Genomic DNA, 17,088 nt, shown 5'->3' with positions numbered 1-17,088 from the left:
TTGAAAAATGTATACAACAAAGAGATTTGCTGCATTTTTAAATGGCTGTGATTTTTTTCTTTCTATATATCGTGATTAAGCGATAAGTATTAGGCCTGTGTTTTGTCGTCCGTCGCTTAAGAATTCATCCCTTAACCCGTCCCTGATTGGTCAGTTTGTGTAATTAAATTCGATCCCTGTTTATAATTCTTTCCCGGTCGTTCGGGTCATGTTCTGTAAAAAAAATTCTACAGGTCAGCCGATCGACTGGCATTAGTTCTTACGTAAATCATGGATAATTCGTGTACATACATAATTATATACTGTGGTTTCATCAATATTCGTTGAATACCAATTTTCATGGATTTCGTCGTTAAGTTAATCCACCACGAAATAAAATGTTCATTGAAGTGAAATTTCTATTGACATTTTGTATTGATAGGGTCATTGGCCTCGAAATTACGTATTCTTGAAACTGTGGTTTTTACTTTATCCATCTCCATCTCCTTAATGTAATTTAAATCCTCTTTTGAAATGGGCTTCTAAAAGAATTGAAATTTTTGATTTCATACTTTTCATTTGCTTTGCTTTTATATTTTTCATTTGTTTGATCTTATATTTGTTAGATTTTATATTTTTCATTTGTTTGATTTTATCATCTAATGCATGTATCATGCTATATTTATCTAAGACATACTATGATTTAAATTGATTTTTTTTCTGTAATATAAAACACACGGTCTGTATAGATATACGGTCTATATGCTATTTGGTTTGTTAAAGGACACTAGGGCAAAGGTCGTGACTATATCCAGAGAAATTTTAATCGGTCAGTAATATCAGAAACATTAACTGTAGACATAGCCATTCAATAAAGGCTTGTTGCACAGGCGCCTGCATGACGTTCTATATTTTATTCTCCTAATACAAAATATACCCCTATACATAATAACACACGTGTATTACTAAAGAGAAAAAATACAACATCGGGTGCTCGTGGTTCATTTTTAAAGAATTTGAGAGGAGATCGAGAGTGCCCGCAAACATGTAAGAGCATCTTGATTAACTTTTATTTTTTTGTATTACGGACGCATGAAACAATCAACCCCCCCCCCCCCCAGACACACACACACGCATTTCATATACTCAAAACACGCCGTCGACACAATTTAGGTTACAAAAGATCCCTCAACCCACCCAAAATATAATAGAATCAGTAATCAATTTCCGTATATATTCAGTGCCAAACATTTTTAAATTCATTCTTCTCTATTTCAATATATATATTTTCGAATGTGAATTGGAAAAGGAACCGTTGCTTTTTTTCCCCCAGTATTATTTGATCTATGCGTACATCATTAATTTCTGAGAGAATTCTACACGTATTTGAATGATCAATTTAGATTGTTAATTACAAATTCCTTCTGCTTCTACAAAGACATGATAACAAAACCAATTGTTCTTATAATCATACTTATCGGAGATGTGACACCATTAACTCAAATTCTTCACAACAAGGATGATCGTAGAGATCCTTTTAAAAATAAGTTTGTAAACAACAACAAATTAAAAAAAATTATATCAACAAGTATAAAGAAAACCTTAATTCATCAATATTAATCTTTTCATAATCCGCAAAGATATAGCAGATTGATCTTCTTAAATTCAAAGAAAGGAAGAGTGTGGGCTAAAAAATTGTGTTATTCATATTTTTCTTGGAAGTTTGGATAATTATTAATTTCCATTTTTGTCATCCTGCTAGATTTAAAAATATCAAATCCATTAATTGGGACATTATGATCAATCAAAGGTTTCCGTCAAGTTCAAGTCCTTTATTCCAAGAGACAGATGTTTCATAGGTTATACATATGAATTAACATATACATATTAAATAAACAGTAAGAAAAACAAAGTGTACATAATCAATTTGGATAATTCACATGAAGAGTTCGTTGCTTGTTTGCATAATATAAATATTTACATAAATTACACAGTTCTTTAGTATTAGCGGTAGATAATAACTGTATAACTTTATAGACACTTGGTTTTCGGGAGTAGTATTTTTTGATATACTTATCTCTTAAAATACGAAGTGTTGGACAAATAAGAAATTCACATTTTCGTCAAGTCGAGAAAATACCGAGCCATGCAATCGTGTACCAAGACATATAATTTCCCTTCGTGAAAAGTGCTATTTCACGATCGAGTCCATTTAATTTTTTTTTAATTTCATAAATTTAAATTGTAAAATAACCGGAAATATTACTCGGACCCCCCCCCCCCCCCCGGCCCCCTAGCTCCCAGTAACTCAAAATTACCACATAAAACCCCCTCCGGAAAAAAAAATCTGGGATACGCGCATGGAAGATACCATCATTTGCTGGATGGTGTTGCATTGTGTGATTAAGATGATTTACGCATTCAGGTGTAAATAATCAATGTTTTATGTTTCCACATGTTTTATATCACTGTAAGATGTTAACATGTAATGCAGCAAAAAATATTTTAGTTTTGGGGAGGGGGGTGACACATGCTTTTTGGCAAGCAAGTGTATCCAGCATTAATCCTTTCTCTATATACGTTTAATCTATTTCTTTATATACACTGGATAAATAGTTCAACGTAATATACAGTTTGTATCTCATAGAGAAAAAAAAATACATTTCGCGACTCGACTATTCAATGTATTTTTGAGCAGTACTGTAGACGATTTGTTCGCTTAATATCCCACAATGCATCGCGATATTATTGTGAAAAAGGTGTTTCCGTTTTGCGTAGTAAGTAATAACTTGTCCATGGGATATGTAATTTGAAGTAATTCCTTTTATGTGTTAACATTTGTTTATGCTTTTTAGAAGAGCAATTAAGTTTTAGCACTCACAGTCAAAATATCACGAGATGGTATAGGAACATATCTGGAAAATGATTTGTTACCTAAAATGTGGCTACACTATCAGCAATTTTCAGATGTAGCCTGCATACTTTTAGGTCAAATCTATAGTTTATCTTTCTTCTGCTAACTGAATCATTTGTCATAAGCATTTTCGTTGATATTTTTAGCTAAGGGAAGTAATGATGGTTTGTATTTCTGTAGTTTTGGGAAGAACAGTAAATAAAATATCCAGTTTAAACTTTTCAAGATTTGAAGTAATATTGCTTGAAATGCATTCTGTAGGGGCGACCTAATGTGTAAAAACCGGTGACTTCCCCCTTCGATAGACTGGCTTCCCCTATGGTGGGATGGCCTATCGACGCCACAAGCAACAGCAGCAAAATACGAGTACGCAGTACGACAGTAACAGCAGCGACACAGATTATTACTCCGAGACGGAGGACAGAAAGAAAACCTGTATCAAAAGTACCAGGTAAAAAATTCAAGAAGGGGGGATGTGTCGGGGGCATAAACTGTTGATACTGTCTGCAGAATTCATAGGTTTCGTAGATTGTTCTTAAGACATTACAAGTTGGCTGCTAAGTGTCTTTCAAATTCTTTGAGTTGTGTTTTTTATTTTATGACAGTAACAAAGTAATCTTGTATAAATACAAGTATTCATGGAAATATAGTGACCTGCACAGGTTCCATTTGTAGATGATATATAAAGAAATCTAATGATTCATCAAATGAATATTTATTGTTTTAAACTTCTTTAATGCTACTTTGTTTAACTTCCTTTTCTATACCAAAGCAATAACTACACATTTTGCATGTAAAAAGAAGTGAAAAGCTGTCATCTTGATTTCTAATACCTATTATGTCTCTTTATGATTTATAGCTGTCTAGGAACCCCCAAATCAAAGCCTTGCCTGGTGAACAGGTCAAGAACCCACAGTCTAGAAACTGCCAGTAGTAATGAAGACGGAGACATCAACATAATGTCCGACAACGAAAGCAGCCCTGTTCGGTGTGGTTTCCACGCCCGTTCCTTATTACCCTGTGGGGGTGATCAGGATGGTCTCGTAAAATCCAAATTCAGCTTTGACCCCCGAGAAAGCCTTGCAGCTGGTATTGCCAAGCTCGGTGTAGGTAACAACAGCCCTAGGCTTGGAGAGAGACTCACTCTCGTTGTAGACGAGACTCGATTTATTGTCGATCAGGATCTGTTCCGAGCCCATCCCAACACCATGCTCGGCAGGTATGTATATAATGGGCTCTCTGCCTTGGTTAACCAATTGATGCTTGTTTAGTTATATTTTGTTCTGTGTAATTTGTAAGTCAGAACTTGTTCTTGATATGATCTATCCAATGGATGCTATATCAACATTGTGAATTTAGAGTAATTATAAAAATTCTTGATTATAATTAACTGCTTGCTATAAATTTAATGCAGTAACTGTTGTAAATGTTTACTGCATGTTTTTGATATGTAACAGAACTAAATGAACAATTTTTCTATGTTGCAGAATGTTTACCTCCTCAATGGAAAATAATTTGATCCGCCCCAATGAGCGGGGAGAATATGAGGTGGCTGATGGCATTTCTGCTTGTGTATTCAGAGCTATTCTGGTGAGTCTGAATTTACCCAGTATTTTTTGTCCAAGAAAATTAAAGAATAGCATTTAAAGAAGCTAATTTGGACAATGATTTTGGGTTTTCAACATTTTGCACAATATTGATACGCATAAGCTTATTTTGGGTGACTTTAATAATTTTTGCAAATAAATACAAGTCTTCAAAATATATGCTAATATTTAACTCCTAACCAAAACTATTTGCTATACAGTAGGTAGGGTGAAGGTGATTCCGAAATTCGAAATATTTTCTGTATCCAATAGTTAAACATGTAGCCATGGCCAACGATTATGGTGGTTAATCTTGTAGAAATTAAAAGAGTGGCGAATCATCACCCTTTAGCTTTTCAAAAAAGATAATGTTTACTGAGCTGAATGTTGATGCATCGTTCTATGATTGATTTTCCTTTATCATTCAGGATTACTACAAGTCAGGCATGATTCGCTGCCCGCCCAGCGTGACCGTCAGGGAACTTAGGGAGGCATGTGATTATCTCCTGATTCCATTTGACGCTAACACTGTCAAATGCCAAAACCTGCGTAAGTGGATCTTTGTTTATTTACCACAGTTTATCTTGACTGACAGTCAGTGTTGAGTTTTCAATTTTTTACTGGCTTTATCAATAAAGGTAATGTAGGGGTTTTTAGCTCACCTGAGTTGAAAGCTCAAGTGAGCTATTCTGATCACATTTTGTCCGTCGTCCGTCTGTCCGTCCGTCTGTCCGTCTGTCTGTCCGTCTGTAAACTTTTCACATTTTGAACTTCTTCTCTAAAACCCCTTATCACATTTCAACCAAATTTGGCACAAAGCATCCTTATGTGAGGGCGAATATAAATTGCAGAAATAAAAGTCCGATCTGTATTCAAAGCGGAGAAAACCTTGAAACTGTAGAAAAAGGGGGGTGCATTTTTAAAAATCTTCTTCTCAAGAACTAATTAGTTCAATTCAACGTAGTTTAGCATAAATTATCCTTATGGGAAGGAAAATATAAATTGCAAAAATTAAGTGCTAATTCTGATTCAAATCTGAGTTATTACGAAAATAATAATAAAGGAAATGCGTGTTTCAATCAGTCTAATAGCTTCGGGCTCGGCATACGGTAAGAATTACCTACTGTAAAATGAGTAGGCAAGACTTGGTCTGAGCAAAACAAAAGATTGGCGGGTATTAATCTGCCAATCTCATTAAAATTTCGGGATATTTGATGGACCAGTATATTTGTATTCGCTGTAAATATTGCTGCAAAATAATGCGTATTTGGAATTGACGATTGCCGATCTGCCCCGGCTTTTATTTTGCCACGGCCCGGGTTTGCATACCCATTTTACCAAGACTCGTATTCCATACTTATAAAACGAGGTTCTTTGATTAACTATGATGAATTTACTTGCAATGCAACCGTTCGCGTATGAAGGGAAATTTTTGAAACATGCAAAATATATTGGGGCCGATTTTGTGAAGTAAATTAAGGCTAAATATTTCAATGCGTTGACAGTTTTCACACATGACGTTGGTGTTAGCTTGTTCTGATTTTCGTTTCGTTTTCATTATTTATGCTTTGTAACCTGGGAACTATCGTCTGTATTTCGTGATTTTTACGTATCAAATAAAACAGAGACTTCGGTAAATCAAACAGTTAACAGTTAACCTGCGCAAATTAAGCAATATTTGATGTAGGGGTACTGAAGTACAATTCATTCTATCGGTAATTCGGCATTATCTTTTGCGTAATGGTAGATTTCTGCAATAGGTTTTGTTGAGATGCTCGGCATTTTCTTGAGTTTATTCAGTTTAAATAGAGTTTGATATCGGTGACGGAAATATGTAGGTATATACATGTATATATATGATTCATTTCGAAAAAATAAATTGTGTTCTTTATTTGTTATACATGTAGTGCATGTTTCTTGTGTTTAATTGTTACCCTACAATTTCTATTTACTAACCATATTTGAGTGTTAAGCTTCGAATTATAAGCAAGATACAGAGATTTGCTCACAATTCTATGTTTGTACACAGATCTTAAAAGCTACGGATTAAAAAAGTAAAAAAATTGTCAATATTTATTACCAAAATTTTCAAAGTCTGTTCTTCCAGAAACCAACTTATTGAATTGTAAAATTAACCTTTTTAGCTCACCTGAGGGTGGGGCCACAATGGGGGGGGGGGTCGAAGTGTAACAAATGAATATATAGAGTAAATCTTTAAAAATCGTCTTCTCAGAAACTAATCGGCCAGGAAAGTTGAAACTTGTGTGGAAGCATCCTCAGGTAGTATAGATTCAAAGTTGTGAAAATCAAGACCCCCGGGGGTAGGATGGGGCCACAATGGGGGGTCGAAGTTTAACATGAATATAAAAAGTAAATCTTTAAAAATCTTCTTCTCAGAAACTAATCGGCCAGGAAAGCTGAGACTTGTGTGGAAGCATCCTCAGGTAGTGTAGATTCAAAGTTGTGAAAATCATGACCCCCGAGGGTAGGGTGGGGCCATAATGGGGGATCGAAGTTTTACATAGGAATATATACAGTAAATCATTAAAAATCTTCTTCTCAGAAACTAATCCGCCGGCAAAGCTGGAACTTGTGTGGAAGCATCCTCAGGTAGTGTAGATTCAAATTGTGAAAATAATAACCCCTGGGGGTAGGTTGGGGCCACAATGGGGGGTCGAAGTTTAACATATGATTATATAGAGTAAATCTTTAAAAATCTTCTTCTCAGAAACCAGCCAGGAAAACTGAAACTTGTGTGGAAGCATCCTCAGGTAGTGTAGATTCAAATTTGTGAAAATCATGACCCCTGGGGGTAGGTTTGGGCCACAATGGGAGGTCGATGTTTTACATAGGAATAAACAGAGTAAATCTTTAAAAATCTTCTTCTCAGAAACTAATCAGCCAGGAAAGCTGAAACTTGTGTGAAAGCATCCTCAGGTAGTGTAGATTCAGAGTTATGAAAATAATGATCCCCAGGGGTAGGGTGGGGCCACAATCGGGGGGGGGGGGGGGTCAAAGTTTAACAAAGGAATATATAGGGTAAATCTTTAAAAATCTTCTCAGAAACTAATCAGCCAGATGATTCTTTATAATTGTTAAGACTTTGGCCCAAGGACAATTCTTTGGCCTCACGAGAAGGTTCAGAGTTTGATGTACGTTTATATCCCATATATAAACTATTGTTAGGGATCTTTTTGAGAACTGCAATACTCAACATATGATATGACTATAAAATCATCCTGTTAGAAAAGTGACTAATGATTATAAACATAAGAATATCCAGGGGAAAATTGATTTTATTTATACAGGATCTACATGTATTATTGTACATTGTCCAGATAGTTTGTATTATGACTCCATTGAGCTGATTTTATCATAACTATTGTTCCTCAGGTGAGCGATGTGGCCCATGGGCCTCTTGTTTTCTGTACCATGGATTATAGTCCATTTTCAGATGAATATATTCGTCTTTATGGTAACTGTCTGTTTTTTGAAATGCGTTACAGGCGGTCTTCTCCATGAGTTGTCCAATGAGGGAGCCAGGCAGCAGTTTGACGCTTTCCTAGAGGAGCTGCTTCTCCCCCAGATGGTCCAGTGTGCCCAGGTAAAGTAACACCTGATCAGGTAATATAGCACCTGTACAGGTAATGTAACACCTGATCAGGTAATATAGCACCTGTACAGGTAATGTAACTAACACCAAGTTGATGTAGCACCTGTTTTGGTAATATAGCATCTGTCCAGGTAATATAGTACCTGCCCAGGTAATAAAGCCCTTGTCCAAATGATGCATCAGCTATCCATCAGCTCTGAAAGGAATTGCTAGTCAAATATTTATTGTTTTAAATTAAATTTATTTTTTTACCAAACTGTCATTGTTATGTCATTTGATATAAGTTTTCAATGGTGGAAAATCCACATACATATCTGTTATTCCTTGTATAAAATATACTTATACAGTATATTGAAATTATACATTTCATTTGCTGCATTCCACTGCAAATTTAACATGTATTTTTCTACTTCAATGGTATGTCATGTTGGGGTTTTTTTTGTCCCCCTTGTAATTAAACTGATTAAGAATGCTTTGTTTCTGTAGAATGGAGACCGGGAGTGTCACATAGTGGTGCTGACAGACGAAGACATCTTGGACTGGGACAACGACTACCCACCACAGACCCTGGGGGAGGAGTATTCACAAAGTAAGGGGGGCTCAACAGCACAACACTGATACTGTTATAAATAACCATGCACAGTAAAACAATATTACAGCAGCCATGCTAATAATGAGTTCATGCTCTCAGTGGAGTCTTTTTCACAAATCCCTTCAACTTTCTGTCCTTTGTTCTAAATTGTGTTATAACTCGAAATATAATGATAAGGTTCATTAGAATCATATTAATTTGTTTATTGCGGGCTCTTTGCTCAAAGGATATTTTTCTGGTACTATACAGTTAGTTCTTTACTTTCAGTTGTGTATAGTACACACTTGTACCGATTTTTCAAGTACATCGAAAACCGAGATGTAGCAAAACAGTTGCTGAAAGAAAGAGGGCTTAAGAAAATTCGACTTGGAATCGAAGGTAGGTCATGATAACAGGTAAAATCTTTTTTGGATGAAATGGAATTCTATGTGATGTCAGATTTACAATTATGTTAAAGTTATGACCATTAAAAAAAGAAATTTTTTACAAAAGGAAACTTTAAAATTGCAATGAAAACTAAGAATTTTGAAAATCTTTTTACAGGCTACCCAACCAACAAAGAGAAGGTCAGAAAGCGCCCCGGGGGAAGACCTGAGGGTAAGAATTAACGCTTACATTTGTTTTATTTTTGTGTGATTCGTACTAGGCAGAAAGAGTGAAATTGATCATTTTATTCCACAATGTACATGATTTTACACAAAAGTAAGTTGTGTCAATGTGTTATAGCTTTTTACCACCAGAAACTTCAAAATTAAACTGAAAAAAAAAATGGCCAGTTTTGATTGAACTATTTATTCATTGATATACAGTAAATTTTCTTGTGTTTATGTGTATGTTGTGTCACACTCGCAACAATGAGATTTCAATACAAAAAATTATTTCAATCTGTTTCCAGTGATATACAACTACGTCCAAAGACCGTTCATCCGCATGTCGTGGGAGAAGGAAGAGGCCAAGAGTCGCCATGTGGATTTCCAGTGTGTCAAAAGCAAGTCCTTATCCAACCTGTCCTCCGTGGATGACCCGCCCCCTCCGGACCAAGGAATCGTCCAACAGCAGCAGGACGGCAGCATCCACGTGATCCCCCCTCAGCCCTCCCCCTCCGAACCATTTCCCCAGGTCCAACTCCCTCCCGAGGGAGACGCTGATTAGCAAGCCGGAGGGGCTACGGGGCAATGAATGACACTACGCTTCGACTGGATCAAAAATAGTCACCTTACTTTTTTTTTCCCCAGGCACAACACTGCTAAATTGTTGATGTATAATCTGTGTGGTTCTGTTGTTATCCGGCCTAAATGTTACTGGTTTCGCCTACCTATTCTGTATGATGATTTTTTTTTTGTGTACTATTTTGTGAGAGGTACTCTATATGTACATAATCTGGTATCTATTGTTTATGAGTATGGAATTGATTTCTTTTGAATTTTACACTTGACTATCATCACCAAATAGAAAATAATTAGGCCAAAATATAATTATTGTTTGTTTGGAATTGCCTCCCACCTCACTAAAATACTCCCTACTGATAAAATTATATACACAAAAAATAAAAAGAACTTTTTTTTATTCAAGAAAAAATGACAAGGAAAAAAATAAGATGCATTAAATTTCCACTGTTTATCGAGATTTTTATTTCTACCAATTTTTAATTAGCTAAAACTCCTTTTTAAAGAAAAAATCTTACCCTCCCTTTTGAGTCTGGAAACCCCCCAACAGCAATTCCAAACAAACCATCTTTTTTAAGGATGGCCTTAATGTATGCATTTATCAGGTTAGTTGGTCATAAAAATATTCCTCAAAATTTAGCAAGTTAGGCTTTATAAGTACTTTTTATTGAATTTTTTTTTATATTTTTTGATTTGTAAAGGACAGTATTATAACTTTGAAATTAAAGCTATGGCAATTTAATTTTTCATTTTCCAACAATCTAACACCATGAATACCTGGTATATGATTTGCAATTTAGGGCAGTTACATGTATATACTACTATGTTAATATATATTTTAAGAGATATTTATACATTTAAATAATGTATGTTTTAATTTCATACATATCATCAAGAAGTGTTACTGTGCACAGGCCATTCCTGTAATGTGAAATCATAAATGGTATTTTAATTTATGTATGAACTGCTATACATCATTTGAATCCTCAGAGCATGAGACTACTAGTGTATATTTATTTTTTTTTAATCAAAAATTTAAGTCAAAAGGAATTATTTGTTGGAACAAAGCATTAGTACCTCAAAAAATTTTGAAAGGTTTAAGAAAGTAAATCTAATTGTAGTTTAATACCATCATTTACCTTGCATTTCTGCAAGTTGTGCTTTTTTATATATCAAAAATATTACTGGCATTTTAGGTAATGTATTAATGCTTAAAAAGAACCAAATTTGGACTGCAAGCCATTTTTATCAATTGGTTCATTTGCTGTTCTATGCATAAAGAAATCCATATGTGTATCGCCTAACTTACACCTGATGCATGAGGGCTATATGTTCTTGTATATGCTGTCAGCTAAGGCAAGTTTATAATGAAACAAATAAAAGTAAACATAATGTTTGTTCTATAAGTAAACTTTGCATTTTTTTATGCAAATGGTTAATATGATTGTGAAGTTAGGATAGATTTTTGTTATTGTACAATGTAGGTGAACTGATTTTCATTCTCATTCAGATGTCTGTTCCTGTGCTAAGATTTGATTGTGACTCAGACAGTGATGTTTGTGTCTAAATGTGTGCAAGATCTTGATTATCTCCAATACCTGCTGAAAACTTGATAAACGAATCAGGTGTTTGTTTTTTTTTTTAATGTAGAATTTCAGCTAAGATTTAATAATGAGGTTTAGATTTACCATGTCGAAAGCAGCAAGAAATGCATGTTGTTGTTTTGGGTTTTTAAAAAAGAAATCATGGGCGTATTTCAATGTGTAAATTGTTTGTGGCAGATATAGATACATGTATGTACAAAAACAACAAAAACTTGCAGGTTATTGGAGACAAATATGATGTTTAAAACCCCAGACCAAATTACTGTGATAAAATATGTGTATATTTTTTTTTTGTATTAATTTTGTGAACATTTGTTCAAACTTAAGTTCATATGTCAGATATGAACAATTTGTATGTGCCATTTTAAGGTGCGTATCTAAACATGTCCACTGGTCCATTTGTAATGCACAGAAAGCATTCCTTAGTTTTGTAAGTTTCAGTGGCTTTATTTTTTTGGTGCCACATCCTATGTACACTCACATCAACTTTTGCTTTTTGTTGTAATACATTATCAAGGTAAATTTGATGTATAAACTTTTATTAAAATGCAATTGTTTGGCAAATTTAACTGTTATCCCTTTTACTTGATAAGATTGTAAGGGAATTTCAGCTTTTTTACCCTTGAAATATAATGGGCAGAAAATTATTTATTATTTTTGTTACTGGGATGGGGGAAGGGGTTTAAGGCTTCGTTGACAAGGTTAAGGAGATACTTTCAAGGCATGCTATTTGTTGTGCGGTCATAAAATTGTATGTTATTTTTCAAAGCCAAAGATGATATAAAAAAATTAGAGTAAATTAAACTTCCTACCTCCTTTTCAATAGTATTTTACCAGAAAATTGTGTTTTATAGGCCCAAACAATAAATTCAAAGATATTAATCAAGTGTTCTCTGATTTAAAAAAAACAAAAACTATTACATTGGTAATTGTTATAAATTTTTATGGGCATTCATTTACTGGTACTAAGGGGTAATTATGTAAGTTAAGAAAATCAGAAAACTAATGATATTAATTAGAAAACAAGTAACCTCCAGTTTCAGATATATGTCGTTGGTTTTCCTTTTTCCCATGAATCTGTAGTGTGTATCAAATTGGGATCTGAATGTTTATTGAAGGTTTGTTGAATTTTTATTTTATTTGATCTGTTGTGAAACAGGTATTATTAGTTTTTCTAGTGTTGATTTTTCACTCAATGTTCATGAAAAAAAAAATGTATTCAGCAATGCAATGCTTCTGTCTATTAAGAGACTTCAATATTTTGTGTTGAGTTTATCATGTCACGGGTGTCTATTAAAAAACAAATTCCTATGTCTTTTTTTAGGGAGACCTGCATTTATGTATCCCCCCTTTTTTTCAGTGACTATACAAGACATATATTTGACAGTCTTTAGTTTTATTAGTTACTCTGTATATGTATTTAGGAAAGAGGCCTTTAAATTGTTCAAATATATCCAATCAAACCAAATTAATACTTGATTACTTGTACATGCATGTGAAATTTTGGATTTGGGAAAAAAAATTGGTTTATTTGTTTTACAGATACAGTGGATTATTAAATTGGAATTCATTCTTGAATTTGTAGTGGTAATTTTAAACATACCATTGTACAGTCACTCTTTTTGTTAAAATGAACACTTGGAATCGATATTGTTGCCAATTGTAATAAATACATGTATGTCCATTTTTTTCAAGATGTTTGATTGAAAAATGTAAATTCTTTAAAATAGAAAAAAATGTCATAATAAAATATTGATGAATCATTTTGTGTTTATCTTTTACTAGTATATTTAATCCAGTTGAATTCAACTTTGATCTATCTATCTCAAGATATTTTTAATTGGAACAAAATAAATCCTCTATGTATCAATAAACTATATGTGTGGAGGTTAAAATGGATTGCAACTCTTCATGGTATTTTGTTTCCCCTTGGACCGAAATGTAGCACTGATTGGTTTAAAGTAATTATGTAAAATTGAGTGAATTGTAAGGCCACTTTTACATAGTTTTGCGTAGATCATTGCTTTTCATGAATAATTGTCTCGCTTAATATTTCTCAGGGGAAAAAAAATTCATTAGGTTTGTTACTGACCAACTACGGAAACATATCAAGTTGATCAGTCTCGAAGATAACTTGGCTTTGCCTTGCCATCTATGAGATTGATCAACATGACATTTCCAAACTGGTTCTTGACACACATAGTATTTAATATTGTTCACAGTTTTAAGAGGCTGGATATGTTTAACCAGTAATGGATCATTGTACACAAAGTTTGTGGTTAGCTGCATCACACTATAATAATAATTTATCTTAATACAGACAATTTTATGTCTTCTCATAAAATTACGTCAGAAGAAAATTAAGAGGGCTCGGTGGTCTTGGATATTTTTAGACTGTATTGATCTCCTTTCAAAGAAGAGCTCAATTTAAAAATATAAGAAAATGCCTAAATTTAAAAGGTAAAATATAAGGATTTTTTCTGTACTATATAATAGTTTATAGCTAAACAAATCATACGTGTACCTTAAAATCTAAGGTAGATCTGATGGCAATTTTGTTAACCATCCATTTTCATAAAAAAATAATGAATATTCCGTGAATAAATGAAGTATACTCAGCATGGTTCTGAAATTGCTTTAATACATTTTATAATACATTGTAGATGTGTATATGATACATTTAGATTCTGAATCAATACATGTGAAAAAAAATCTTGTTTTCATATACAAGTTCCTTTAATCCATTCAACCAACAATTCGACATATGGTAAATCATAAAACACTCAATATAATTTAATTTCAGTTCTAAAATCAAGAATCTGACATTAGAATACAGTGCATGTTTATCACTCACTGACAGAGTAAATAAACAAATAACTAATTATCCAGTTGTTGGCAAGAGGAAACACTCGATGTCCTCCCCATCCTGGTACCATTAAAATAACACTAGCCAATCAGATGATAATTGTCATTGGGTAATTACCATCTTCAGTCACTCATGCTGTCATTATCACTGTCACCGAAATCATCACTGTCACTGTCAGATTTCTTGCTGCTCTCCGGTGGCGCTGGGGCATCAGGATTACTGTCAACGAAAAAATAAAAATAAAACAGTAGGTTATTCTCATCAATTACATTAATTTTATTAAGAACAAATTGATTTTCTCAGGAAAAAAAAAGAAAGAATTTTTAAACATACTGGCATACAAAATGAAACATTGTTTAATGTTGGCATTCACATAAAGTGTTCTTGTAAAATTACATGTAATGCATTTCAAAAATGCACTTTTTCATCAAACAACCAGTAATAATATTGTTCATTTTAAAATAATGCATTCAGGGTTTTTTTTTTTTAAATTTACTGTGGGTAGAAATTATACAGGTCAATATTGTAATATTAACATTGGTACTTTTTCCTAAGCTGGTTGGGATAGGGCAAACAAATTCTTTCAGGTGGCTTTTATACTCACTCCAGAAATGATGGGTCTAGTCCCTCTGCTCTCATTTTGTTTTTAACTGCAGGCTCCGGAACTCCCTTAAATAAATTTCAAAAAATCTTAATTTAAATTAAATTGGTCCTTAAAAAATATCTGCTACAATGCCCATCATTAGGTCAAGTCAAAATTAGAATTAAGTAATATGATTTTTAATTAAAAAAAAATCAGAAACACATAATATAAGATATATACACTTGTATTACAAAGACTGATATAACAACCCCCTGGATCCAATTTAATGTATCCAACAGTTTATAGGAGGAATAATGTTATTGCATCACGGTGCACATCATGTTGCATTTAAATCAATTTCAAAATTATCATTCCATATCATTACTGCAGATCTTACCACTTGTAACATTTTGAAGAATCTAGCGAATCGAGGATCCTTGGATACAGGGTTGGCAGGTTTCTCTTCCTCTGGGGGTGGGGCTGGAGGGGCCTCATCCTGAGTGGGCTAAAAATACAAAATATCAAATTCAAAAAATGCACATTGTAATAATTGAGTTTGTGTGGACTGAGTGACAGAAACACATTAATTTGTGGATATGGCACTTAATACTGATTACAACTCCTTTAGGTCACATCTCAGCAACAAGTACAATACTCAGTTTGATTACTACCAGAAAAGCACTTTATCTCAGTAAGCGCATTTTCTAATACATAGTTTTTATGCAGCCGTATGTAAACGGTCAAATGATATCTCAGATTCTGCACTTTTTTGGTAGAGGTAAAAAAAAAATAAGAATTCCATGGACCCCTTGAAATGCCCAACACAACTGATACTTGTACCAAGTGATAGATTGGGACTTACCGGGGGAGGTGGTGCTCCAGGGGCAGGTGGTGCTGGTGGTGCACCTGATGTGGCGGAAGATGTGGCATCTGAGGTGGCTGCCGGGGCTGCTGTTGTACTACTGGCTGGAGCTGTCACACTGTCTAAACCAGGGATGGAGGACAACTACAATATAAAAATCATTCAATTTCTATACATGTATATACAAAGCAACAAAATCATGGAAAAAATATTTACTGAACACAGCATTATTTTCGCCTCATGTAATTTTTGCCTTAATACACTTTCAAACAGTTTCACTCTGTCTTGAATTCCCCCAGATACAGATGTGTTTAAAGAGTGATAATTTGAGACATTGGAATTTGCAAAGTCTGAAATTTGCCCACTGACAACAATGGCAAGGGGGGCAAAAATAAAACAGGGGTGAATATTTTCCTGTATACAGGATTGAACATTCCTCGATCAGTGTGTGCAATTAATAAAAATAAAACAGTTTTATCCAGGTTTATCTTTCCATATGAAGAAGTCTTTAAGATAAATTTAATGATCTACATGTATCCATATGTTTACTTCAATCCTTTCATTATCATTTGCATGTGAGGTATAAGATTTACCTTTGTTTCCAATAAACTTAGAGTAATTTCCAAATTCTGAATTCTGTTTGAAAGATGCTCAAGTTTTTCCTCACAAACACAAGAAAATCTGTTTAGAAAGCTTGCTGTGTGGGTGATATAATGATTGATAAAAGCGATTGTTCTCTTTTGCTGAATAGCTTCCACCTGCAAAGAAAATTGTTTCATTATGACATGGATTAAAGCTAAAAAGATACAAAAACATTAACAACTTTGTGTAAGGACAATGCTTAAAAAATAAATATTTTTCTCCAATGTTTCATAATATTAACAAACTACAATCGAGTTTGAATAACTATGACAGGTGTGACTGTGTGAGACTTTACAATTACTTTGGAGACGCCCACTTCTTGACATTTTTTAAAACTATGAAGTTGTGTAATTAAACAACAAAATCAACAAATGAAATACCTTAGTGTAGTCCACTCCAGACCCAACTAAAGGAAGACCATCAGCGTCCATAACACTGAGTGCAAACGAATCGGTTGTTAGTCACAAGACATTACCATGATTGACATCATGATATCAATCTGTTATTTCTACTTTCACTTTCGTCACCTCTAAATCAACTCGTACATAAAAATTTCGTATGATTCATTACAATCATTATCTCTTGAATTTTTAGAATATATAGCAAATGATTTAAGATATGATTGTGTTAAATGAACAATTCTCTATCAGATTCATAACTGGTCTTATGTTCATAATTTCT

General features: G+C 33.8%; 2 protein-coding genes across 2 annotated transcripts; one reads left to right on the top strand and one right to left on the bottom strand.

Annotated features, from left to right (window-relative positions):
• Positions 1–2,704: 2,704 nt before the first annotated feature.
• LOC128183175 (BTB/POZ domain-containing protein 10-like) lies at positions 2,705–12,820 on the top strand. Its single transcript, XM_052852087.1, has 10 exons — positions 2,705–2,756; positions 3,155–3,344; positions 3,753–4,112; positions 4,381–4,483; positions 4,908–5,028; positions 7,986–8,083; positions 8,579–8,681; positions 8,952–9,062; positions 9,228–9,281; positions 9,580–12,820. The coding sequence occupies exons 2-10, from the start codon at positions 3,220–3,222 to the stop codon at positions 9,834–9,836; spliced, it is 1,332 nt and encodes a 443-aa protein (XP_052708047.1). The 5' UTR covers positions 2,705–2,756; positions 3,155–3,219; the 3' UTR covers positions 9,837–12,820.
• Positions 12,821–14,074: 1,254 nt separating this feature from the next.
• On the bottom strand, positions 14,075–16,924 carry LOC128183183 (WASH complex subunit 3-like). Its single transcript, XM_052852094.1, has 6 exons — positions 16,788–16,924; positions 16,359–16,523; positions 15,766–15,909; positions 15,301–15,408; positions 14,925–14,989; positions 14,075–14,539 (listed from the first exon to the last, which is right to left on the bottom strand). The coding sequence occupies exons 1-6, from the start codon at positions 16,836–16,838 to the stop codon at positions 14,443–14,445; spliced, it is 630 nt and encodes a 209-aa protein (XP_052708054.1). The 5' UTR covers positions 16,839–16,924; the 3' UTR covers positions 14,075–14,442.
• Between the last annotated feature and the right edge of the window lie 164 nt (positions 16,925–17,088).

Source organism: Crassostrea angulata, chromosome 5 (assembly GCF_025612915.1).
Source record: "Crassostrea angulata isolate pt1a10 chromosome 5, ASM2561291v2, whole genome shotgun sequence".
Lineage (NCBI taxonomy): Eukaryota > Metazoa > Mollusca > Bivalvia > Ostreida > Ostreidae > Magallana > Magallana angulata.
This window is presented reverse-complemented; position numbering and strand designations above follow the sequence as displayed.